At 41.4% G+C, this 27,608-nt stretch overlaps 1 protein-coding gene across 20 annotated transcripts in view; it reads left to right on the forward strand.

The window, feature by feature from the left end:
• Window positions 1-1,164: 1,164 nt before the first annotated feature.
• LOC139411302 (MAP kinase-activating death domain protein-like) overlaps window positions 1,165-27,608 on the forward strand; it is an 80,083-nt gene continuing 53,639 nt past the window's right edge. For all 20 annotated transcript variants that reach the window (XM_071157440.1, XM_071157457.1, XM_071157450.1 and 17 more), the window contains exons 1-4: window positions 1,165-1,462; window positions 21,222-21,439; window positions 21,600-22,238; window positions 24,353-24,656. In XM_071157440.1, the coding sequence (XP_071013541.1) occupies window positions 21,381-21,439; window positions 21,600-22,238; window positions 24,353-24,656 (1,002 nt within the window). In that variant the 5' untranslated portion in view covers window positions 1,165-1,462; window positions 21,222-21,380. The remainder of the gene's footprint in view (window positions 1,463-21,221; window positions 21,440-21,599; window positions 22,239-24,352; window positions 24,657-27,608) is intronic.

The following is a 27,608-nucleotide window of genomic DNA, read 5'->3' on the forward strand; positions in this document are numbered from 1 at the left end:
ATTAAGATGACCATCCTACCCATGCAAGATTACAGAGATGTAATTTATAGATCGGCAGGTAAGGATGCTCTCGAGTGGCTAGATGTTCTTTACCATTCAGCCATCAGATTTGCCACCAATGCTCCTTATAGGACAGATCACTGCACTCACTCTATACTCTTCTGTAAACTGGTCATCTCTGTATACCCGTTGCAAAACCCTCTTAGGCCTCACTCCCCCCTATCTGAGATATCTACTGCAGCCCTCATCCTCCACATGCAACACCCATTCTGCCAGTCACATTCTGTTAAAAGTCCCCAAAGCACACACATCCCTGGGTCGCTCGTCTTTTCAGTTTGCTGCAGCTAGCGACTGGAACGAGCTGCAACGAACACTCAAACTGGACAGTTTTGTCTCAATCTCTTCAGTCAAATACTCAATCATGGATACTCTTACTGACAGTTGTGGCTGCTTCGCGTGATGTATTATTGTCTCTACCTTCTTGCCCTGTGTGCTGTTGTCAGTGCCCAATAATGTTTGTACCCTGTTCTCTGCTGCTACCATGTTGTGCTGATGCCATGCTGTGTTGTCATGTGTTGCTGCCATGCTATGTTGTTGTCTTGGGTCTCTCTTTATGTAGTGTTGTGTTGTCTCTTGTCGTGTTTTGTCCTATATATATAAATATATATATATATATATATATATATATATATATATATATATATATATATATATATATATATATAATATATATATTTATTTTAAATCCCAGCCCCCGTACCCATAGGACCTTTTGGTAGGCTGTCATTGTAAATAATATATATTTTTTAATAGACTTGTCTTTAAATAAAAGGTAAAAAATAAATAAATAAGACTGATACGCTATTTCATTGATCCACAAGCCATAGGTAAGGCTTTACAGTTAAATAAGTATGCCCCCAATGCAATTAGGAAGTCTTACACATCCACAGTGCGATTTCAACTGATTGTTAAATGTGTATAACAGTCCCACCTTGTTAAACATTATGTCGTCAAAATATGACATGACCGAAATATTTGCATCACTTTCAACGAGGGACTTTTAGTTTGAAGACGAACAGCAATTTCCACTTTTGTGGCTAATCGTTATTGTGGCTAGAGTCACATAGGTGTCACAATGGTACAGTCTGCCCCCATCCGCGGAACTCCAGTCCCTGCAGATGATCTGGTGGAAATGTTATGAAGACAGGTTTTAAGCCAATAATCATACGCGAGCAAGCATTTCACAGTCTACAATTAGGTGTGGATTTAAAGCACACATTGAAGAGCTGTTGAATCACCATCTCTGGAAAATGGATCCAGGATACTTATTACATCTCGCTATTTGAAATACGTCTCAATTCATCTCACTCACTGGCTTTCATTCTACCATCAATAACATACCAGGCCGACGACGACTGCTAACTAGCTAGCGGGTATTCCTAGCCACCTAGCTAACATACTGGTAAGATGTTCTTGCATTTTTCTATTCGCATCTTTCTTGGTAGCAAATTTCACAAATGCGACAACGTCAATTAGTACTGACGATAAAATATGTTACTTGCCATGGTAAACAAACTTGAAGATAGCTATCATAAGTAGCTAACGTTAGCTATCATAAGTAGCTGGCTGTCTAACGTTAGCTACTTACGATAGCTGTTAGCTAATGCACTCGTGACGTACGTATGAGTGATGGAGTTGGTTTGCTCTGTAACTGTGTTCTGGAGGATGCTGATTATTTATAGATGGTAATAATCAGCTAAATACTGGAACAATAATTCAATGCAGGTCGTTAGAATATCCACGTCCTTATTGAAATTGTAATTAAACATGGCATGGTACTTGTTAACCATTTGCCGGTAGCTTTTCCGTTAAACATAATTAAGTCCACATCACCACGGTCTTAGTCATTATTCCGTCAAGACAGTGTGAGGTAGTATCATAACTAAGCTCTACCTAGCCAGCAACCCAGGCTATGTAGCTATCCGAGAAGGGTGCCATTGCGGCCCGCAATTCAGGGCGTTCCTGCACCCCTCTTTATACTTCGATTGATCCATTTTTAAGCTAGGACTCTGGTACAAAAGCTGGAGTTAGTCGCTCCAGTACAGTAGGTGGCGGAAATGCACTGTAACATTGGACGCTAACCGCTGATAAAACCTCCGTATTTTATTTTTTAAATTTAACTAGGAAAGTCAGTTAAGAACTTAAGAACAAATTCTTATTTACAATTACGGCCTACCTGGGAACAGTGGGTTAAATGCCTTGTTCAGGGGAAGAACGACAGATTTTTACCTTGCCAGCTCGGAGATTCCATCCAGCAACCTTTTGGTTACTGGCCCAACGCTCTAATCACTAGGCCACCCCTAGTGATGGGGAAACTAAGCTTTGAGGTTTTCCACCCAATTCTGTCGAAAATAGGTTAGTTACTCTAGGCTTTGACCAACAAACACAGTTACTATTGGCAAAATAATTTAGAGCTGCCAAATTTTTAGAGATGATGTCCCACATCCCCATCACGTGCGCAACTAGCCTTTTTGTCTTCTACCAAACCAATACCAAACCAACCAGGTGGTGGTGCAACGGAGCTTCGGATGTCATTGATCACATGCTCTGATAAATTGATACAGGGATTGGCACACTGCTTTGAAGTACACTGCTTAGCTATTTTGACACGTGCCTCGGAGCTCCGGGATCAAACGTACCATCACCAGGTAGACGGTGTCCTTCGCCCTGGCTATCAGGCACTGCTTTCCCGCAGTTTTGTTAACGATGGCAAGGCAGTTGTTCGGGCAGGTGGGAGCGAAGGATACTGTGTTAGCTAGCTATCTAGCTAGCTAGGACTCCTGTACACAGCAGGCGGGATAGGTAGCTAGCTAGCACACCAGTAGACTGCACTTCGCTCACGCCTGTCGGGCACTGTTTTCCCGCAGTTCTGTTAATGAAGGCGAGGGCAGGTGTTTGGCAGGGAGCAAAGGACACGGTGTGCTAGCTGGCTGGCGGAATAGGTAGCTAACAATAGCTAGGACACCAGTGGACGGTGTACTTCGCCCCCGTCTGTCGGACACTGCTTTCCCACAGATCTGTTAACGACGGCAAGGCCAGGTGTTCGGCAGGGAGCAAAGGACACGGTGTGCTAGCTAGTAAGCTAGCTAGCTAGGCGGACTCCGGTACACAGCTGGCGGTAGGCAGGTGCAACATCGCTAGCTAGCTAAGACACATGTAGACAGTGTACTTCAAACTCAGATAATACTTATTTCCCTTTTGACCCACATTTTAATCCATAGACAATCAGAATATCCAGAATATCAAAAGTGTCACTCAAGCATGAAGATGGCGTGCTTAGGGGGGCGTTCATGCAGGAACAATGTGATGCTCGAGGAGGGGGGCGCTCATGTAGGCCGCAATCACACACTGAGTTAGCCTGCTTCTAGCAAGACACGATGTGGATGCTACGCAGAGGTCTTTGAGGGAAAACCTTTCTAAATTCCCTATTTTTAGTTAAGTAAGGTAAAGGCTACCTTGGATCTTGGGGTCAAGGGTGTTTTGACCCATTGTCACCAATTATGTATATTGTCACCCATGCAGAAGAGTCTTGCACTGTCTAGCTGCAGTTGCACATCAGGCAAATTATGATGACATTGCAAGAATGAGAGAATCTCAAACCTATAGCTTAAATACTTGCGTGAGTACTATTCAAGCAGTTTTGCTTGTACTAGTCAGTGTCTTCTTCATTTGATAGAAAGCATAACATATAGGCACCTAGGCAGAATTAATATATTATATCAGGCCTATGTCTGATTGCAGACACACTAGCCACAACATCAAGATCCGTTCCTTTAGGCAGCCCAAAAGAGATGTGAAGAAATAGCCACATTTGTTTATTTACTATAAGACCATGGCCAGCCAGCTGGTGTGATGGAGTCATTTTCATGTTTTGAAACACCATCAAGAGCACCAATTTCCAGTGAATGGTGAAAATGCAGTATTTTAAACTGCAGTATTTCAGAATATTTCCGACTGTACAGCACTTTTGTGTACTTATGTTTCTAGGTGTCTCTCCGCAGTTTTAGTTTTGTTCACAGCAAAACTAACAAGACATTGTCTTGTCCAATAAAGGGACAATCTGGCTATTTAAAAATGTGAGGCCACTGCAATAGGCTACATCCTTTCCATTTTGGTTGCAATTCAGTGTTAGAGTTGGTTTGCATGTTGTGTGAATCATATCTCCCCTCAATGCTTACATAACCAGTCAGTACCACCTGCAGAGTCGACCACTCTGACCAGATTCAGCTGTTGCCTTAACCTGGGCCATTATTTAGCCTGTGAAGATCATTCGATTGGCGGGGACCTGCTTTCTCTCACATGGTTCAGTCATTACGCTAGCCTACTCTGATTTTCTGCTCTCTGGGAAAGGAAGGCTTTGATTGCTTGACCCAGAGCTCACCTCTTGTCAGATGGTTTACAGTGTATCTTGTATTTTGTCAGTGTTGCTGTTGGATTGGTAAACTTGACCAGGAGCTCTAGCTCTGTCACCCCTACTTTAAAATTTGTATTTTCAATAACCCTATTTCAATATTATGTCAGTGTTAAAACTTTTTTTCAGTGTTTATTAATATTTTCTCCCGCTGTCGAAACCCGACATGCAACGCATAGTGTACACAGTGACGTACGCTATGCATAGTGTACACAGTGACGCTATTAGGGTTATTGGTTTTGGTGAGGAAATTGTGTATGTTGTCAGCCCTGTATGTTGATGCTGGGGGCCTTCAATTCCAGGCCAGATATAAAAACTCTGGTGTTGTCATTAATGTGGCATAATGAAGGTGGCAGTTAAATGTTTTGCTGTATATTGGACAGAAATTAACTGCCTAGCTAGGCCTTAACTGTATACATTTAGGCCTGGTTCGCAGTCGGTGTTCCAATTCCTCCCAAAGGTGTTCGATGGGCTTGAGGTCTGGGCTCTGTGCACGCCAGTCAAGTTCTTCCACACCTATCTCAACAAACCAATTCCGTATGGACCTCGCTTTGTGCACAGGGTCTGAAACAGGAAAGGGCTTCCCCAAACTGTTGCCCCAAAGTTGGAAGCACAGAATCGCCTAGAATGTCATTGTATGCCGTAGCATTAAGATTTCCCTTCACTGGAACTAAGGGGCCTAACCTGAACCATGAAAAACAGCCCCAGACCATTATTCTTCCTTCACCAAACTTTGCAGATGGTACTATGCATTGGGGCAGGTAGCATTCTCCTCTCATCTGCCAAACCCAGATTTGTTCGTCGGACTGCCAGATGGTGAAGCGTGAATCTTCACTCCAGAGAATGCGTTTACACTGCTCCAGACTCCGATATCAGCGCAGTTTACACCACTCAAATTGACACATGGCATTGCACATGGTGATCTTAGGTTTGTGTGCAGCTGCTCGTCAATGGAAACCCATTTCATTAAGCTTCCGACGAACATTTCCTTAGGCTGACATTGCTTCCATAGGCAGTTTGTAGTGAGGACCGACGATTTGTGCACGCTATGCGCTTCAGCACTCGGTGGTCCCATTCTGTGAACTTGTGTGGCCTACCACTTCGCGACTGAGCCGTTGTCGCTCCTAGACCTTTCCACTTCACAATAACATCATTTCTAGTTGACCGGGGCAGCTCTAGCAGTGCAGAAATTTGACGAACTGACTTGTTGGAAAGGTGGCTTTCTATGACTGTGCCACATTAAACGTCACTGAGCTCTTCCGTAAAGCCATTCTACTGCCAATTTTTGTGTATGGAGATTGCATGGTTGTGTGCTCGATTTTTTTTCACGTCAGCAACGGGTGGGGTTGAAATGGCCAAATCCACTAATTTGAAGGGTTGTCCACATACTTTTGTTAATATAGTGTATATTGAGCAATATATTTGGAACCTTAAATAGCAATACATTTGCAGCATCGAATCGCAATACGTCTCTTCTCGGCAACTATGTATTGTGACAATATTGTATCATGAGTTCCCTGGTAATTCCCATCCCTAGTTTTTGCACACAGATTCCATCTATGACATCATATTCATTAGAGTTGAATCCAATTGGAGGAAGGCATCCTAATGGTAGTTTGTTACTTGGACAGGTTTGAATTATTTTGTAATGGTTGTCTAGATCCTTGAGGCATTTAAATTTAGCAGCTGAATGACACACAATGAGTCTTTTGCAGTCTGCTACAGGCTGTTTTCAGTAGAGGTCGACCGATTATGATTTTTCAACGCCGATACTGATTATTGGAGGACCAAAAAAAGCCGATACCGATTAATCGGCCGATTTTTATTTATTTGTAATAATGACAATTACATCCATACTGAATGAACACTTATTTTAACTTAATATAACACATCAATAAAATCAATTTAGCCTCAAATAAATCATGAAACATGTTCAATTTGGTTTAAATAATGCAAAAACAAAGTGTTGGAGAAGAAAGTAAAAGTGCAATATGTGCTATGTAAGAAAGCTAACGTTTAAGTTTCTTGCGCAGAACATGAGAACATATGAAAGCTGGTGGTTCCTTTTAACATGAGTCTTCAATATTCCCAGATAAGAAGTTGCACGGCTATTTCACTTAGGCCTAGTAGGCTAATATTTGACCCATCAGATCAAACACAACCATCTTTGTCAGATCTAGGCTACTGGTAAGCTGATCTGGTTGTGGAATGTTGCACTGCATCTCCGTTCAAGAGGCGTCACTACAGTCCCTGGTTCGAATCCATCCGGCCAGGATTGGGAGTCCCGTAGGGCAGGTTTTGCCGGGGTAGGTCGTCATTGTAAATAAGAATTTGTTCTTAACTGACTTGCCTGGTTAAATAAAAAACAACTAAGGGAGGCTACTGGGAACAAGATACAAGCGTGCACAGTTTTTACATTGCCACATAGATTTGTTATTTGCTGCCACTTCACTGCTGAGGTCCCTAGTGCATTAGCGCCCACACATTTGTAAATTAATTATGCTACTCCAAGAAGGAAGGTAAACAAACCAGTGAAGAAGGCTCAGGCAATATTTCCTCTGTGTTATTGATAGAAAAAAAGCTAGGCCGGTGTACATGCGGTGGCATCTTAAATGATGATTCTAGACCGTTTATAGGCCTAGCTGCTTTGTTGACCATTCATAGGAGTGGGCCTTTTTTGACACCCGAGAATAACCTTCCATGGACATTTGTTTGTACCAGTCTTTGACGTCTGCTTAATATTGTAAGGGCATGACCTGAAGTTGAGCACACAATTAAGCATTATCCATATCCGAGGCCTGTGGGTAGGTAATTAGGCTTTATTGTGAAAGGAGCAACTAAACAAATGAGCTGCAGGCGTCATTGAGGAAATTGAATGAACTAGAGCTGCTGTAATCAAACATTGGGCTACATTTCAGTGAAAGGCTCTGATTCTCTGATTTTAAGAATAGCCGACACACAGCTGAGCAAGAAAGAAGCAGGGTTGGGTTGCTATGACAACTATGCTGATTGTTATTATCTCAGGGCTGATGCTAGGGCTGTAGGCGGAATAAAATATGATAGACTGTGTAGCAAGCAGGTCACATGACCAGTCGAGCAAGGATGTTAGACTTCCATTCTCTTCTTTCTTTCTATAAATTTTTCTCTCAGATCCAGCATGTTTTACACAGACTCAGTATGCTGATATTTCCTTTATGAATTGTGCCTTAAGCCTAGTTTATATCCTATGTACTGATGCATGGAAGAACTACAAGTAGCTATGTAAAATGGTGTTGCGTAGCAAACCTACACAGATATGCGCAGCCCAACAATTCATAATTTTGCACAAGAATGCAGGCTCTTATTTAGCGTACTGTTTGTGTTGCGTACGTAAGGTATAAACCAGCCTTAATTGTTTTAGATGGGAAGGCAAGATGGCTGTCCAATACAGTGGGGCAAAAAAGTATTTAGTCTCCCACTTAAAAAGATGAGAGGCCTGTAATTTTCATCATAGGCACACTTCAACTAAGACAGACGAAATTAGAAAAAAAATCCAGAAAATTACATTGTAGGATTTTTAATGAATTTATTAGCAAATTATGGTGGAAAATAAGTATTTGGTCAATAACAAAAGTTTATCTCAATACTTTGTTATATACTCTTTGTTGGCAATGACAGAGGTCAAATGTTTTCTGTAAGTCTTCACAAGGTTTTCACACACTGTTGCTGGTATTTTTGCCTGTTCCTCCATGCAGATCTCCTCTAGAGCAGTGATGTTTTGGGGCTGTTACTGGGCATCATGGACTTTCAACTCCCTCCAAAGATTTTCTATGTGGTTGAGATCTGGAGACTGGCTAGGCCACTCCAGGACCTTGAAATGCTTCTTACGAAGCCACTCCCTCATTGCCCGGGCGGTGTGTTTGGGATCATTGTCATGCTGAAAGACCCAGCCATGTTTCATTTTCAATGCCCTTGCTGATGGAAGGAGGTTTTCACTCAAAATCTCACGATACATGGCCCCATTCATTCTTTACACGGATCAGTCGTCCTGGTCCCTTTGCAGAAAAACAGCCCCAGAGCATGATGTTTCCACCCCCATGCTTCACAGTAGGTATGGTGTTCTTTGGATGCAACTCAGCATTTTTAGTCCTCCAAACACGACGAGTTTAGTTTTTACCAAAAAGTTATATTTCGGTTTCATCTGACCATATGACATTCTCCCAATCTTCTTCTGGATCATCCAAATGCTCTCTAGCAAACTTCAGATGGGCCTGGACATGTACTGACTTAAGCAGGGGGACACGTCTGGCACTGCAGGATTTGAGTCCCTGGCGGCGTAGTGTGTTACTGATGGTAGGCTTTGTTACTTTGGTCCCAGCTCTCTGCAGGTCATTCACTAGGTCCCCCTGTGTGGTTCTGAGATTTTTGCTCACTGTTCTTGTCATCATTTTGACCCCACGGGGTGAGATCTTGCGTGGAGCCCCAGATCGAGGGAGATTATCAGTGGTCTTGTATGTCTTCCATTTCCTAATAATTGCTTCCACAGTTGATTTCTTCAAACCAAGCTGCTTACCTATTGCAGATTCAGTCTTCCCAGCCTAGTGCAGGTCTACAATTTTGTTTCTGGTGTCCTTTGACAGCTCTTTGGTCTTGGCTATAGTGGAGTTTGGAGTGTGACTGTTTGAGGTTATGGACAGGTGTCTTTTATACTGATAACAAGTTCAAACCGGTGCCATTAATACAGGTAACGAGTGGAGGACAGAGGAGCCTCTTAAAGAAGAGGTTACAGGTCTGTGAGAGCCAGAAATCTTGCTTGTTTGTAGGTGACCAATATTTATTTTACACCATAATTTGCAAATAAAGTCATAAAAAATCCTACAATGTGATTTTCTGGATTTTTTTTCTCATTTTGTCTGTCATAGTTGAAGTGTACCTATGATGAAAATTGCAGGACTCTCATCTTTTTAAGTGGGAGAACTTGCACAATTGGTGGCTGACTAAATACTTTTTTGCCCCACTGTATGTGTAGATGAGTTTGTCATAGGCCTTATTAAATAAAGGTGAAATATATATATGTTTTCAAATTCACATGTCAGACACATGCCTCCATTAAGTTGCTTCAGGCTCTTCTAGTATGTTAATCTGTTCTGTACCCTAAACGGTACTTGGAGACATGTTTATGTCTTGCCGTATTTACTATCCAAATGGCCCATTTCCTGTTAACTTACAATGTCAGCCCAGCTATCAATCTCAAATCTCTGTCCACAGGCTGATTTGTGAGATATTTTGACTCTTAGCAAAAACTGCTTTCTGAGCAGAAGTGTCTGTTCTAATCACTGAATCATGCCTTAATTTCCACCCATTGCCATCGAGGCAGATTGATAGTTTTGCTGGGTCGAGCGCTGCGAGAGACTTGCAGCCCAAGCGATTCTTCACAAGCACTTCCTAATCAGAGTATTTCATTATGATAGTAGTATACGTCTTATCAAAATGTATTTTTTTTAGAAGAGGAGTACTAGTTCTTTGAATGTGGCACAATGAGACCTATAGCCTATGATACACAAACTCACCGGTCACTTTTCCTGATTATGTTGAATTTGCAACGTGTGTTTTGAATTCCAACGTCTTAGTCATGGGTTGGTGAAGTTGTAAAGGTTGGATGTGTAGAAAGCTTATTTCCACGTTTCAAATCCCCTGTCCTTTGGGCTACATCTTCATAAATGCTTAGCTGGATTACTTCTCATGTTCTCAAACACTTGAGTTTGCAGTCCTCACTACAAATTATTTGACAGATCTGATCTGTCGTCTGTGAGATAATGCAGTACTATAGCTCAGCAAATGCCCTCTCTCTAGCGTTAGGAAAGTGCCTCATCAGACGGGCTTATAATTCAACATCAGCACATCTTTTCTGGGAATATCAGATACCTGTTAGGCATACCAGAATGCCACAGGCATTGCAAGCATTACTTTGTGGTGTCATGCACAATGAACTTAGCTCCCTTTAAGTAACTGTCCAGGGTTTCCAGATTTCTATGAAATATACAATATGAGTGAAATAGTTTTCCTTCCATTTCAAAAATGTTTTAGTTAAAAAGCAGCTTTTCTGCGTTGGAATGGTGAGGGCGTACCACAACAATGGTGTGGTCATAGAAAATATTAATGCGAGTTTAGGCTGTCCCCAAATAAAATAATAAACTCTTGGTCGACCAAGAGTTGTCTGTTCTGTTACCGAAATCCGAAAGGTACCGAAATTTGTTTAGGAAAAACATTCCCTATTCCCTCAACCCTTGCTCTCTTTATGTGACAGGTATGACCAAAGACCAGTGGTGGGGAAAAGTACCCAATTATCATACTTAAGTAAAATTACCTTAAGAGAAAATGACTCAAGTGTAAGTGACCCAGTAAAATACTACTTGAGTAAAAGTCTAAAAGTATTTGGTTTGAAATAAACTTAAGTATCAAAAGTAAAAGTATAAATAATTTCAAATTCCTTATGTTAAGCAAAACCAGACAGCACATTTTTTATAATTTTTTTGCCAGGGACACACTCCAACATCATTTACAAACGAAGCATTTGTGTTTAGTGAGTTCGCCAGATCAGAGGCGGTAGAGATGACCAGGCATGTTCTCTTGATAAGTGTGTGAATTGGACCATCTTCCTGTCCTGCTAAGCATAACAAATTTAACGAGTACTTTTGGGTGTCAGGGAAAATATATGTAGTAAAAAGTACATTATTGTCCTTTGGAATAAAGTCAGGTAAAAGTAATCAAAAATATAAATAGTAAAGTACTACTTAAGTACTACATAAGTACCTTACACCACTGCTAAAGACCTATTCACAAAGGACTATTATTACTAAAGAACGATATAGATACAGAATTACAGGTGATGGGGCCATACTGATAATTCAAGCTTGGTTCCCAAGATTCTAAACCACACCGAACCGTCTTTGGTATAGTGTCGCCATAATATTTGAATTGAGGAAGTGTGATCATAATCATTAGGATATTTTAGCGATCCGCAGTACGTCCTAAATGCCCCCCAGCCTTCAGATGTGAGCTAAGCAGTGCAATTGCACTTGATGTGTTTTAAAGCTATGGATGAGAAAGTTAACTAGTGCCTACTTTGAGCCGGATCCTACCGGAACAGGATGTGGCACCTCTCCGTTTTGGACTGTTTTGTTCCTGAACCTATTTGGCCGGATCCGGTACCTCTCCTGGCATGAAAAATAATTTTCACTTTTTGCAATGTAAACATTTGAATAAAAGCCTTCCATGTATATTCGAATTGCTTCTTCGTTAATTCTCCTGACCCCACAAAAATTGTTATGTGAAAAAGTAGATTTTCAGCATGGGCCTAATATTCTAAGAATCAATTTGGGTTGGGTTTATGGTTTGCGCAACATTGTAACCTATGTTTGAGACCAACGCGTGGCTGTGTGAGAAGCGCGCCAGTATCTCTCACCAAACTAGAATGAGATTCACTTTCTATCATGTCTCTGCTCTGATAGACATGAGCCTGCAACTCTCATCTCTCCAGCGTTGCACTTTAATAATTTATTCTCTTATAGATTCATAGCTGCCTGAAGGTTTCTGAACAGACTGCAGCACCCCTTAAAATGGAAATACATTTGCCAAAGTTATAGAATTACTGCTGTCTGTTCAGAAATAAATGAAATCATTCAGAATAGCCTACTACACCATGATAAAGCCTATAATTTAGCCACAGAGGTTCAATATCTTATTTAAATTGCTGCGCTGTGGATTGTAGCCCAATAACAAGGAATAGCCTACAGGCGGGAACGCGCGGCAAATCTCAGTGAACAAACAGCTGCAGACAAAACGGGCCTTAAGCAATATTTCAAATACAATCGAGGGAAAGCAAATGGCTCCTGCTGAAAAGAGAAGACTATGCTGTAGACTACCAAAATATTTTTATCAAATTATTTTGTTTTACAAAAGAGAGAGAGAGCGAGTGAGTTGCCCATCATTGGGTGAGTCTGTGAAACTGGAAAGCATTTTTAGGACTCATTTCCTGATATTGTAGCCTACAATGTGGCTCCACACACCTAGACCTAGGCTATTGATGGATTCAAGACAAGGTCGTTTTTATTGATCTCAGATTCTCAGTGTCAGAGTAGCCTGCCATTTCGATAATTTTCGAGGTATTAAAAAAAGATTATGCCAAAGTCTCCAGTCATGTAATATTATGTAAAACTGCATGAAATTAGTTTATAAAAGGCCAAAATTTTCCCCGATCCTAGGCTACAAAAAAATCTCCCCATGTGTGCAACTTCTGTAACATGCTGACCAGACTGGACACGTCGCGTGCGCGAGCGTCGGAAAACAAATGTAGAAATCCACGTTATTCAATTATTGCACCCACACTGCTCGCGCGTGCCAACGAGCGTCTGCGACGCCAAGGGCTAAAATAAAACTCATTCCTATTTCTGACGCAGATTGTGCGGCAAGTCCTGCCTCTCCCATCTCCTCATTGGTTTATAGAAGCAGGTAACCACGTGCCTTCTCCTCATTGGTTATACCAACTTGGGTGATTGAAAGACGAACTGTTTTGCCGGTGAACGTGGTAATACAATGAAAGTTTAGATGCGATCACCATATAAATTAAACGATGAAAAAGCCTAGAAGGAGGAGAGATGACTAGAAACGATTCGGTTGGCCGTTTTATGTGTGGATAAATTGTCGGAATAGAGGTCCTTGTGCATTTCAGGTAAAATAACAACTCAATGTTTATATTCCAGGACAAATTAGCTAGCAACAGCAAGCTAGCTAAATTGGACAAATTAACGTTAGCTAGCAAATTGCCATACATGTTTAATGCTTTTCGGCCTGTCCCCAAATTAATGTCATTGGTTCAGAGTTTGTTTTGATATTTTAACCTGCGTGTCGTGACCGCGTTTGGTGTGGGGGGGCAAAATAAATGTATGCACGATAGCGCACGCCTCTACTCTAATGTTCTATGCTACTATGCAAATGCAATGATATACATGCAATGCTTTATTATAAAGTTTATTTATTCATTTGTTTATGCGTTCGTTACCTCAGAACTCCCCAGCCCCCCCCCCCCCCCTCCCTTTTGCGCTCACTTTTTTTCCCGGCACCTCCCAATTTACAAATGAAGCACTGAAGTTGTCATTTTTAAACGTTTAGTTCAGCTATGCTGCTTTCCTATCTAACAGCAAGGTTTGCATTTAATAGGCTCAATAGTTTTTACTGATGCATTTGGCAGTATTCAATTATATAAACAAAAGCATTCACTGTGAAAGTTGATAGGCTACATGTAGGCCATTCATATATAAAGCTTATGCGTAGCACATAGTTAAATCTTTCAAATAATTTATTGTTGCACGAACCGCAAGCTGTCAAACACAGACATTTCTCTCAAAACACAGGGATGTCGATTCGCACGGGACTAGTATTGTCAGAGGACATTGGAGTTCGCCAAAAAACAGTAGGTTATTCTGGCTGGAGTTGTTACTCTCATGCCATGTAAAGCAAATACTGACATGGCAGATTCGGACAGAACTAAAATGACAGATATGGTGTTGTATACTTGTGCACATAATCACATTTCCCGACCTCCCCCAGTAAAACCTATCCGGTCCGAATATGAGGCCTGACTTATAGAATATCATAACATAAATAAATTGGTTATAACAAACTGAATACCGACTATAACACATGTGACAGCAAAATAGATGCAGAGGACGTGAAAAATAAACTGGGAATGGGGGAATGTTTACTGGTTGCTCAGGAGGTAAATGGAAAGTCAGATGGGTGGAATACATTTGACTAGTTGTGGAAAATACTAGAGAACAAGAAAGATAAGATAAGGAGCAAGAGCTGGGTGCATGTTATCTGTGCCAAACAGGTGCTGTATAGAAAACAATATGATTTTTCTGACCCTTTGGAACAATGTAAACAACACAAAATAAATTATAAGCCTACCAGAGACTCTGTAAAATTGTGTTTTTGTTAAGCCTTTATTATAGCAAAGACTCAAACAGGAGCATTCATTCGTGAATGCAATTTCCGTAATGGAACGGTTTGTTTATTGTTTAAACTAATTATTCAAGGCTGGCTTTATTATATTTTAAAACGAAAATGTTTGATTGCATTTCAAATCATGAATGACTTGTATGCTGTGTGATGACATGAATGAATGATTGATACAGTAGCCTAGATAAGTATTGAAATGTAGACCGAAGTAAGTTACGGTATTCAGACTAAACAGGATGAGCTCTTAGGCCAACAGCTCAATGGTGGTTATACAAGGCTGATATCCTAAGGGTACTAATGACAATGACGTTCCTTATGATCATAATAATAGTAATAATAACAAATATACATTACATTTTTCGGACAATTTGGAAGTGTAAACCACACTAAATCAATAATACCAGAGAGGCTGTACTAGTTTAAAGCCTGTCTTACAGCAAAGCAAAGATTAAAAACAATCAAATTTGGGAACTTAAATATTTTGTCTTTCCCATTCACCCTCTGAATTCCACAAATACACAATCCATGTCTCAATTGTCTCAAGGCTTTCTTTAACCTGTCTCCTCCACTTCATCTACAGTACACTGATTGAAGTGGATTTAAAACTAATTAGGGATAGGCGGGGGGACGCAAATGTCTCAACTGGCCAATTGCCAGGGAAAATGCAGAGCGCCAGATTCAAATAAAATACTATAAAATTCAAACTTTCATTAAATCACACATGTAAAATACTCAATTAAAGCTACACCCGTTGTGAATCCAGCCAACATGTCAGATTTTAAAAATGCTTTTCGGCGAAAGCATAAGAAGCTATTATCTGAAAGCCTGCACCATCTGCACCAGCAGTAAACAAAGGATTTCACATATTTCAACCCTGCAGGCGCTACACAAAACACTGAAATAAAAAATAAAACATGTATTACCTTTGAGCTTCTTTTGTTGGCACTCCAATATGTCCCATAAACATCACAATTGGTCCTTTTGTTCGATTAATTCCGTCCATACATATCCAAAATGTCCATTTTATAAAGCGAGTTTGATCCAGAAAAAAACATCTTACAAATAACGCAACGTCACTACAAAATATTTCAAAAGTTTCCTATAAACTTTGCCAAAATATTTCAAACTACTTTTGTAATACAACTTTAGGTATTTTTAAACGTTAATAATCGATCAAATTGTAGACGGGGCAATCTGTGTTCAATACAGGAATGAAAACAAACCAGTGCCACTTTACACGTCTTGCGCAACTCACAAAACTGTACCCAGTTCCTAGTTGGCCTACTTCTTCATTGCACAGAGGAATAACCTCAACCAAATTCTAAAGACTGGTGACATCCAGTGGAAGCGGTAGGAACTGAAAACAGGTTCCTAAAAATATTAATAGAAAATATTCATATTCATGAACTCACAAGTGAAATATAGTGTAACACAGCTTAGCCTTTTGTTAATCACCTTGTCATCTCAGATTTTGAAATTATGCTTTACAGCCAAAGCAAGACAAGCGTTTAAGTTAATGCTATGCTAGGCTATCGATAATGTCCAGCTAGCAGCAGGAAGCTTGGTCACGAAAATCAGAAAAGCATTCAAATTAACCGTTTACCTTTGATGATCTTCGGATGTTTTCACTGACGAGACTCCCAGTTAGACAGAAAATTTTCCTTTTGTTCCATAAAGATATTTTTTTATACCCAAAATACCTCCTTTTGTTGGTCACGTTATGTTGAGAAATCCACTGGAAATAGCGGTCACAACGATGCCGAAAATGTTTCCAAATTATGTCCATAATATTGACAGAAACATGGCAAACGTTTTTTATAATCAATCCTCAAGGTGTTTTTCAAATATCTATTCAATAATATATCAACCGGGACAATTGGCTTTTCAGTCGGAGCGAGAGGAAAAATGACTACCTCTGTCTTTTACGCAAGAATCACTCTGAGAGCCCTCAGTTGGCCACTGACGCAATGTAGTCGTTTACGCTCATTCTTCAAAATAAAGGCCTGAAACTACGTCTAAAGGCTGTAGACCCCTTAGGGAAGCCACAGAAAAAGGAATCTGGTTGACATCCCTTTCAATGGGCAATAGGGATGTATAGAAAGACAGGGGTTTCAAAATAAGAGTCACTTCCTGATTGGATTTCTCTCAGGATTTCGCCTGCAATATCAGTTCTGTTATACTCACAGACAATATTTGTACAGTTTTGGAAACTTTAGAGTGTTTTCTATCCTAAGCTGTCAATTATATGCATATTCTAGCATCTGGTCCTGAGAAATAGGCGGTTTACTTCGGGAACGTTATTTTTCCAAAAATAAAAATAGTGCCCCCTAGTTTCAAGAGGTTTTAACAAGTGACATCAATAAGGGATCATAGCTTTCAACTGGTCAGTCGGTCATGGAAAGAGCAGGTGTACCTAATGTTTTATACACTCAGTGTATATGTGTCCTTAACTTTATGCAGAAATGTGGTGGAAATGTGCCCCTTAAATTACTGTTCCATAGGCTTGGGCGATACCCTGGTATACGCCACTGCTTATAAGAAGTCTAAGATGTGTCAAATAAATTATATCCAGCTCAGGTCTACAGATATGCATTTGGTTTGCTAACTTGCTAGATGTCATGATTAAGTTTATTGGTTACGCAGGCACATTCAATCCCCTTCTGGACCAAGAACCCTGTTTTTTCAAATAACTGCCCTTGTGTGCACATTTGGTAATACAGTGTGGTACAGAAACTGTATGGAAATCTGGAATACTGCCCAACCCTACTGTTCTGTAATTTGAATTGGCCATAACTTCATTAGTAAGTGGTATGCTAATACAATCAAATGGATTGTGTTTTTTGAGATGCCTTTGAAAACATGTCCAGAAATGTGCCCAAAATGCTGTCCAAATCAGATTTTTGTTGATATTTTGATCTCTCAATTGATAGGATAACATTTCAGCGTGCTCCTAATGATTTCAAAATATTGTGTGATACTGTATCTGTGGATTATAGAGTGATATATGACATGTTCCAAAACAGTGCTTGCATAATAAGTAATGGTAGCCTTAGTATTGTGTACCATACATCCCATTCAAAAAGGTAGAGTTGTATTGTTCCATTTTCAACATTCTAAGTACAGGGAAATCCAAATGGCAGCCATTTGATTCAAATGACCACCCTTGTTGACAAACACGCTTCCCAGACTGCCTCCAATCTTTAAAATGTTCCTTAAGTGGGCGGCAGGTAGCCTAGCGGTTAAGAGATGAAAAATCTGTCTACGTGCCCATGAGCAAGGCACTGAACCATAATTGCTCCTGTAAGTCGGTCTGGATAAGAGCATCTGCTAAATTACTAAAATGTCAAATGCAAAATGTAACGGTATCTAGTATTAATGTACCATTTTATCATAAAATATAAAATGTTGGGTATATTTGGTTCTTATCCAAGTGGTTCAGCAGTGGGGGATGGTCATGGTTACTCCTGTTTGCTGAGCCTGCTGCCAGTATCTGTTAGAGTGATGGCTGGACTATAGTGCAAGCTCTGAGGGAGCTTACATTCCCGGAAGATCTCTCGCACAGGACCCCTTTACCCCCTAAGCTGCTTACTTTGAGACCCGCTATTGAAAAGTCTCCCTAAGTCCTACAAGTGCCTCCAACAGAAAGGAGGCTCAGTATAGAAATTGCCTGAAGGAGAGCTTATTGTCACATTTTGCAGTAGATGTGAAGTAGAGGTGTAGATTCAACACAGAAATGCCACTGTTGGTGTTTGTGCGTTTTCCTTGTAAACATACTTCCATGTGCGACGTAGTTATCAAGCACTATTTAGCACTTTCATTAGCTAGCATCAACACACTGATGTATATAGCCTTGGCTGCATATTTTTTCACACAACGAAATGTGATTTCTTTCTTGCTGTATTAGCTAGCTGTCTATAAGCACTAAACGTCATGCATTCACCATTTGAAAGTGCAGTGTTGATAGCTAATACTAATCAAATTAGATAAAAAGGCGAGTACATCTAGCTTTCTACAGTGATTACCAATAGTGTTAATTGACTAGCAACAGTAGTTGCTAACCTAGATACAGAGACAACTGATCATTATTAGGACTTAGCCTAAAGGCCATGATTTAATTATTGTGAAGATCTAGATTATAGAATGTATTTCTATTTTTATACATAGAGCACATGCACCGAGTGTACCAAACATTAGGAACACCTTCCTAATATTGAGTTGCACCCCCTTTTACTCTCAGAACAGACTCATTTTACTCATTTTGTCAGGGCATGGGACTCTACAAGGTGTTGAAAGCATTCCACAGGGATGCTGGCCCATGTTGACTCCAATGCTTGCCACAGTGTGTCAAGTTGGCTGGATGTCCTTTGGGTGGTGAACCAGGGAATGGAGGGTTGGGGGGGGGTTATTAACACTAAAGATAACAATTACATCATTAATAATATATATCTATTTTTTTAAACAATGGTAATGCTAGTTATTCTCTCTTGGAATCTGAAAGGCTTAAACGGTCCTATGAAATGTTCCAGCTGTCTTGATGTCGTAGCAAGAAACCATGTTGATATAGCAATGCTCCAAGAAATACACCTGGTTCAAAAGGACTCGCATAGAATAGAGAGCCATCTGTATTAACTGGCTGCTTTTTCTCCACCCCCAAACAAAACTAAAAGTGTAATCATAATGATGCATAAAGGCTAACTAACTGAAAAGTTGGTCACATAAAAGAGACAACTGATCGTAGATTCTTAAGATATTTGCCCGGAGTGGACATGTTTCCAATGGTAATTGTCCGCTCTGTCTGAGGTGGGGTGGGAATCAAATCAAATGTATTTTTATAGCCCTTCGTACATCAGCTGATATCTCAAAGTGCTGTACAGAAACCCAGCCTAAAACCCCAAACAGCAAGCAATGCAGGTGTAGAAGCACGGTGGCTAGGAAAAACTCCATAGAAAGGCCAAAACCTAGTACGAAACCTAGAGATGAACCAGGCTATGTGGGGTGGCCAGTCCTCTTCTGGCTGTGCCGGGTGGAGAACATGGCCAAGATGTTCAAATGTTCATAAATGTCCAGCATGGTCAAATAATAATAATCACAGGCAGAACAGTTGAAAGTGGAGCAGCAGCACGGCCAGGTAGACTGGGGACAGCAAGGAGTCATCATGTCCAAGGGCTCAGGTCCTCCGAGAGAGAGAAAGAAAGAGAAAAAGAGAGAATTAGAGAGAGCATAATTAAATTCACACAGGACACCGGATAGGACAGGAGAAGTACTCCAGATATAACAAACTGACCCTAGCCCCCCGACACATAAACTACTACAGCATAAATACTGGAGGCTGAGACAGGAGGGGTCTGGAGACACTGTGGCCCCATCCGATGACACCCCCGGACAGGGTTAAACAGGAAGGATATAACCCCACCCACTTTGCCAAATCACAGCCCCCACACCACTAGAGGGATATCTTCAACCACCAGCTTACCATCCTGAGACAAGGCCGAGTATAGCCCACAAAGATCTCCGCCACGGCACAACCCAAGGGGGGGCGCCAACCCAGACAGGAAGATCACATCAGTGACGCACCCCTCCTAGGGACGGTATGAAAGAGCCCTAGTAAGCCAGTGACTCAGCCCCTGTAATAGGGTTAGAGGCAGAAAATCCCAGTGGAAAGAGGGGAACCGGCTAGGCAGAGACAGCAAGGGCGGTTCGTTGCTCCAGAGCCTTTCCGTTCACCTTCACACTCCTGGGAACTCTCCTTTCTGTAGAGTCCGTAAAACTGTGCATGTGCACGGCACACACTACCTCAAATTTGTAATTTTTTAACAAACTTGTTCAAGCTTGTTATAGCAGTATTAGCTAGACAAGCTTGAATTACAAAACAGTGTTAAACAAATAAGCCTTGTGTGGTTAGCTGCTTTTTCAATTTACCAACACTTTTTTTTAGGCAATAGATTTTCATTAAAAAAATGTACAATTACCCTAGCTACTTTAGCCTTGTTCACACAGCAGGCCTTAATGCTCAAATCCGTTTTGAAATACTGACTTTTCAAACAGTAAGTTTGTATGCATTTGTGTGTATTCAGACCGCGGTCATTTGCTGACATGGCTATGCTAGTTTTCATAGTAACGACGGGTGTGCGCGCAGTGGTGTAGGTTGATTGGTGGTGCTCGTGCTTTCTATCAAAACGAGTCTTTTTAGGCTGACCACAGCAGTCAACTAGCTATCTAGGTAGTTTTTCAGCTTTCTAGCACTTTCTCTAATTTGTTTGGTAACAATTAACAAGCTAGTTAGCTACCGCATGTTCTCGTCAAACTGTAAACAGAGTAGCTAGAAAGCAACAAAATATGCCAAATAACAGCCTTAAAACTCGAGAGAAAATAAATCGCATGGCCAGGAATCAGATTTGTATGTGGCTTGAAATATCCCATTCCATGTGCTTTTGGGCTGTTCAGACTGCAGGAGTTTTTCATATTTATTTTTCTCTCTATTGTGTTATTGACTGTACGTTTGTTTATGCCATGTGTCGTTGCTTGTGTCGCATTGCTTTGCTTTCTTGGCCAGGTCCCAGTTGTAAATGAGAACTCGTTCTCAACTGGCCTACCTGGTTAAATAAAGGTGAAATAAAATAAAAAAGACTGCAGGAAAGATGTGTGTGCCAAAAAATTGGAGTTGAGTCACTTCAAACTGCCAGTGTGAACAAGGTTTTAGTAACCGAATAAAGCTGAAAACCATAACCGTAGACGTTTTCTTGTTTTACAGGTTTCCCCATTCTTTTCTCAGATGTCCACAATGACCACTAAGGTCCTGCATGCTCCTCCCACACCTAGCCCTGCCTCTTCGTGATTGAACAGCTGCTGACTGACCAGAGAGGTGATATATGTCTGTGTGGCCATGACTTAAAGACGTCATCAATCAAAGATGGAGAAAAAGAAAATGTGCCCCCGTCTGCTGGACTACCTGGTGGTGGTCGGAGCCAGGTGAGGACTTCGTAGGGATGATTGGGAGATAACAGTCTAATCCCAAACTGATTCCTACTACCTCACATTATATTGTTAGGCCTTTGTTTTTGTGATTTTTGCATATTTTTTTAATACAATACTGTTTCTATGCCAATTCTCCCTCCATCGTACCTTCCAGGCAGCCCAGCACTGATACCGGGTCCCAGACCCCCCAGCTCCTTCGACGCTACCCGCTGGAGGACCACCCGGACTTCCCCCTGTCCCCGGATGTGGTCTTCTTCTGTCAGCCTGAGGGATGCCAGAGCATCCGGCAGCGCCGGGTCAGCCTGCGTGACGACGCCTCCTTCGTCTTCGCACTCACTGATAAAGACTCGGGCATCACGCGCTACGGCATCTGCGTCAACTTCTACCGCTCCTTCCAGCGTGGGGGGCACCGCCGTGACAAGGCAGGTAGTGGTGGAACGGCGGCACAGACAGCGGAAGCGACCAGCGAGGGTTCCGATGGCAGCGGTGGCTGCCCCACTGCCTCCACGTTGCCGGCACCTGCCAGTGCCGACACAACAGCCACGTCCACGCCAGGCACGGAGCCGGGACCGCCCGGTGGTGAGCCAAATGCCGGCAGGTCCCCTCGGCACAAACGCAGCACTGCCAAAATGGTCAATCGGAACCGCGACAGCACGCTGACCTCGCTGTGCATGATCAGCCACTACCCCTTCTTCTCCACCTTTAGGGAGTGCCTGTACATCCTCAAGAGAATGGTGGACTGCTGCAGCCACAGGTTGACCCAGCGCGCCGGCCTGCCACGCGGAACTCAGAGGTTAGACCTATGCATAGTGCCAGGCTTATCAAACAATGCATCCCCCTGGTTTCCATGATTTCTTTCAGGAGATTCAGTTGAGTAAAATCACAACGTTGCTAAAACTATCCTAAAACTACCCCGACTAGAACACTTCCAACCGTAGACCTATCCCTACCAAGAATGTGATTCAAAGGTATGTGGTCAATAGTTTTTTATTTAGGCTGTTTGTATTTTAAACCACCCAGCTCAGTTGCAACCCCAAGTGGTTGTCCTCCTCTATTTGAAAGCAAGAAAAGATGAGTTTAGTATTAGTCGTAAGCACTTATTTTGGAAGATTTGTTTGCAAAACCTTCTAAATTCCTATGTTTATAAATCCAGAGCTGATATTTGGGATCTGGTCACAGTATGATACATTTTAAATCCATATCAACATCCAGATCAACAGATTCAGTCTGATCGGGTTGAAATATACACTTTTATTTGAGTATTTGACTTGAGTATTTGAAATATATAAAAAAACAGTCAACCAAATTGTATTTGGAAGTATTCATTAAAACAATTATTATGTGTGGGAATGTATTTGTGTTTTTTCAAATACATTCCAATACGCAACTACTTGTTTTTCAAAATAAAAGTTATTGTTTTGAAATCCAGGAATTAGTTGAAATTGAGTTAATGAATTGGGAATAAAAACCTATTGAAAATACGGTAATGGACAATGTACCAATTTCTTATGGCCTTTCAACCCCACTCATGACATTTAATGGACTAGATGGAATTGCCTCACTCATTACATTTTTAAACAACACCATGGTCTCCCTTCAATTCTTGGAGGGAGTGTCAGTGAGTCAGCATGGCCTTGCCTTGTCCCCTATTGTGGGGTCTCCTAACAAAAGCTGTAGGAAATGCATGGTTCCCCTGCTCTCGAAGACACACATACACACTGGCACATGGCCTATCATGCTGCTGTCAGCTGGTGTTCATGCAAGGCAATTGATGAAAACCCGAGAACATTGTGTGCGTGCACCTTTACGCACACAGGATATGAGACATTCCCATGCAAAAGCATTTAGTTTTACATGCAATAAGCAAAATGTTAATGTTATTATAGAACACAAGTTCTATTATGTTTCCTTAGAGATTATATTGACAATAAGGCTGCAATTGGAACTTTATTATTTTAATAATTTTAACTTATTTATTTGCTCTAGGCTGCCTGTCTTGTTTGAGCAGTGTGGAGAAGAGCGTTGCGGTGAAACTATTAGACATTTATTTATTTTAGATTTTCTTTTAGTTCAGCTGGTGCTCCCATAATAAAACCCCAGGTAGTACAGCAAAATATTAAGTCGTATATGCGTCCAAATTGGTGAGCGCTTTAGAGCCCTGGCTGTGCTGCCTTACATAACACTGTGTCAGTCTACTGCGTTGCAGGTTGCTGCTGCAACACACACACACACACATACACACAGGCGCACAGACAGACAGACACACACGCACATACAAACGCTCACACAGTCACCCTTCCACACTCCCTATAAGTCTATGACATGCACCAATACACCACACACACACACACACACACACACACACACACACAGCGCTCGCCTGACAGATTGAGGTCTCTGACTGCCTTCAGGGAGTAGCTGCAGTGGGCGGTGGCCCAGGGCGAGCTCTGACGAGCTAATGATTAATCTCCCTCCTTCGCCAACAGATGCCAGGCAACTGCAGAGGGTTTAATGCCGCCAGGTTGTGTGTAAGGGTGTGTACGTTCAGAGTGGAGGGCTGTCGACATATCGGCGGCCTATATCGGCATGTTGTTTGCTCATTACACAATGACAACTTACAGTAGCATGCACAGGGAATGGTGCTTTGTCTGTGTAAATGTAGTTATAATGTTTTGATGATGTAGCGCTTGCCCAATATTAGAATAATTTATGTAAACAGGTGGAGTTGTGGTACGGTTTGATTGGGTGGATTATCTCCCAGGATGTGCTTGCTTTTATCACCTGTTGAGAAATATGATTGTGATATGATTTGTTGACTGTCTCCTGTCAGGGACACCATTTCCCTCTCCATGTGTATCTAAACTGTCTGTTGTTAGTTTGTTGACTGACTTGTCATTCTCCCTTCAGGGACACCATGTGGCGCGTGTTCACGGGGGCCCTGTTGGTTGAGGAGAAGGGCAGCCAGCTGCTGGCTGACCTGCGGGAGATCGAGTCCTGGGTCTACCGCCTCCTGCGCTCTCCGGTGCCCGTGGCGGGCCAACGGCGCGTAGATGTGGAGGTGCTGCCCCACGAGATGCAGCCGTCACTCACCTTTGCCCTGCCCGACAACTCTCGCTTCTCCATGGTGGACTTTCCCCTGCACCTGCCCCTGGAGTTGCTGGGTGTGGATGCCTGCCTCATGGTGCTCAGCTGCATCCTGCTGGAGCACAAGGTTAGGGGAAAGGGCTGACGTTTTGAATGGAGTTTACCCTGAGAACTACTTTGTAGCCGTGTTTGAGAGCTTCAAATCTGCAACTGAGCAGACTGATCTACAAATCATAATAAGTAGTTATTTAGGATACAAAGTGATTTGTCGATCAGTCAGTTGGTGCAGTCGGTGATCAGCGACTCAGAATAATTTATTTTCTCAAACAGCTCTGGGCGTGTTCCACATTGCAGCCGACTTTAAAGCCAAGTCAAGACTGACTGATCTACAAATGACCTTGCATCATAAATAACTACTCAATATTATTTGTAGATCAGTCAGTCACAATTAACCCATGATATATCAAGGTTTTGATACTCTCGAACACGGCCTCTGTCGTCTGTTTTTCAAGTTTATTTCATTTTAAAGAGCATATTAAGCACAAGATGCTTTATGAAGAAAAGTTTAATGAAAAGAACAACAAAATGTATAAAATCCGACATATGAACAAATGTCACATTTGAACTTTCGAGGCATAATTCATCATCACCGTTAAAATGCATCACAACTCGTCACCAAATGTCATTCAGTGGTTGTTTTTTAACATACAAACCCACTAACCCCAATTTGAATCCCTGATCATACCTCATCCCTGCATATCATAGTTGTGGATATGCTTTGAATCAGAATCAGTGCAGTATTTGTGTGTGATACACTTGGCCCTATCCCAGAGTGTGCGTGTGATTGATTTAAGATAGACCTGTGTGTTGGCAGAGCCAAAAATCTGATATGGCAACATGCCATTTGAGTGAAAAGATATGGGTAAAGGTGAATTTTCATAGGTTCTATTGTTTTGAGGATTAAAGCAGTCCTCAGCTCTCCAAAACAGTAACAAACAAGTGGTAGCTGGTAGGTCCTTGCAGTCCCGCACAGAGAATGGGTTAGTATGCACTGAGGGTATAGAACATTAGGTACACCTTCCTAATATTGAGTTGCACCCCCTTTTGCCCAGTCACAAATCAACCCATTGCCTTCTATGTGTCAGTGGAATGAGTTCTGTTGTGTGTTCCTGCCCTCAACAGCTATATGTTAGGGATGTGAACGATGGACAATTTTGCTTAATGTTTAAACTGCCATTTTTTTCCCGTTAACTATCTTTTTTAAAAATCATTAAGTTCGATGTCAATTCACATTGCAGAATAATATTCCCATTATGTATGTAGTAGTAGACAAATATGGGAAGAAAGTTGGCGCGGCCAAATGCAAGCTACTGTGCAACTCTATTCAGGTAGGATGCAATTATGTACGTTTTTTTATTTTTTGTATTTATAATACTTTTTTTTAGCATTATCATTACTGTATATCATTGTTATTGTAATGCATATTTATCTAAACTAGGTCTTTAAATATGCAAAACGTGTTTTTTTATTTTATTCTGTTGAGACATTTTCGTTGCCTGAATTAAGTTCGATCTATCTTTTTAATTGTGTGCTCTGTATTTCGTTTAAGATGCGTTCAAAGTAGGCCTATTGTAAAATAAATATAGTTAGCCTATTGCTGTCATTTGTTGGGTACGGTAGGCACTAGCCTTTCTTGGTGAATGCAGCAATACAGGCTGTTCAAAACTTATGAGATTTGTTTCATTCTGAGTAATTATTTTGGCCAAATTTAAATTCCAACTGTAATGTTTGCTCCAATATACTATCCTGCTCGTATTTTCCATATAAAAGTTTGACTTACTTTTGATACTGTATTGCACTAATGAAGTTTAGGAACTTTTGTGAAGGTTTGTTGTGGCTATTAGCCTGCTATACTGCAGGCCAATGAAATGAAGGCAGTGCACACCGATGCTCTAATTGACTCCAACAGTTGAACTTGATGTGAGGAAGAATGTTTTAGGCCTACCAGAGTTACTCCTATAATCTTACAATACAATGCTTATCTTTATAAAAAAAATTGTAATAGAAAATTAACGAATTAGCCACATACCTTTTTGAATCACATTTTTGGTAGGGATAGGCCTGCTGAATCACATTTTTGGTAGGGATAGGCCTGCTGAATCACATTTTTGGTGGGGATAGGCCTGCTGAATCACATTTTTGGTAGGGATAGGCCTGCTGAATCACATTTTTGGTAGGGATAGGCCTGCTGAATCACATTTTTGGTAGGGATAGGCCTGCTGAATCACATTTTTGGTAGGGATAGGCCTGCTGAATCACATTTTTGGTAGGGATAGGCCTGCTGAATCACATTTTTGGTGGGGATAGGCCTGCTGAAACACATTTTTGGTAGGGATAGGCCTGCTGAATCACATTTTTGGTAGGGATAGGCCTGCTGAATCACATTTTTGGTAGGGATAGGCCTGCTGAATCACATTTTTGGTGAGGATAGGCCTGCTGAATCACATTTTTGGTGAGGATAGGCCTGCTGAATCACATTTTTGGTGAGGATAGGCCTGCTGAATCACATTTTTGGTAGGGATAGGCCTGCCGTTTGAAGTGTTCTGGTCTGGGTAGTTTTAGGATAGTTTTAGCAACGTTGTGATTTTACTCAACTGAATCTCTTAGGCAAATGCAGCTACAAGCAAGGAATAAGAGCGGATCATTTAGAATGAGTGACTGGGTCGTGTCCATAGATATAGAACAAAAAGACTTAGCGACTGGGTCGTGTCTCGGATAACCTAACCGATAGATTGAAAGGCCAGCTGGCCGTAGATGTCGATACTAGGCCTATATTTTCGCTGAGGGATGAAATAGTAGCCTATGAATACATTTATCAAAATAAAGTTATTTTTATTTAATCAGTAACCCGTTATAGAGAAGCAATTGTGCACTCTCGAGGTTGTGCAAAATGACTCTTTTTAGCACGGCTGTGCTGATCTGCGGTACTCTGATCCGCCTCATACGTATGGCCGCAGCACAGCCGTGTTAAAAAAGCTGTTTAGCACGCCCTCTTGTTTACAATTTCTTTAATCTTGAT

This window comes from Oncorhynchus clarkii, chromosome 6, assembly GCF_045791955.1.
Source record: "Oncorhynchus clarkii lewisi isolate Uvic-CL-2024 chromosome 6, UVic_Ocla_1.0, whole genome shotgun sequence".
Taxonomy (NCBI): domain Eukaryota; kingdom Metazoa; phylum Chordata; class Actinopteri; order Salmoniformes; family Salmonidae; genus Oncorhynchus; species Oncorhynchus clarkii.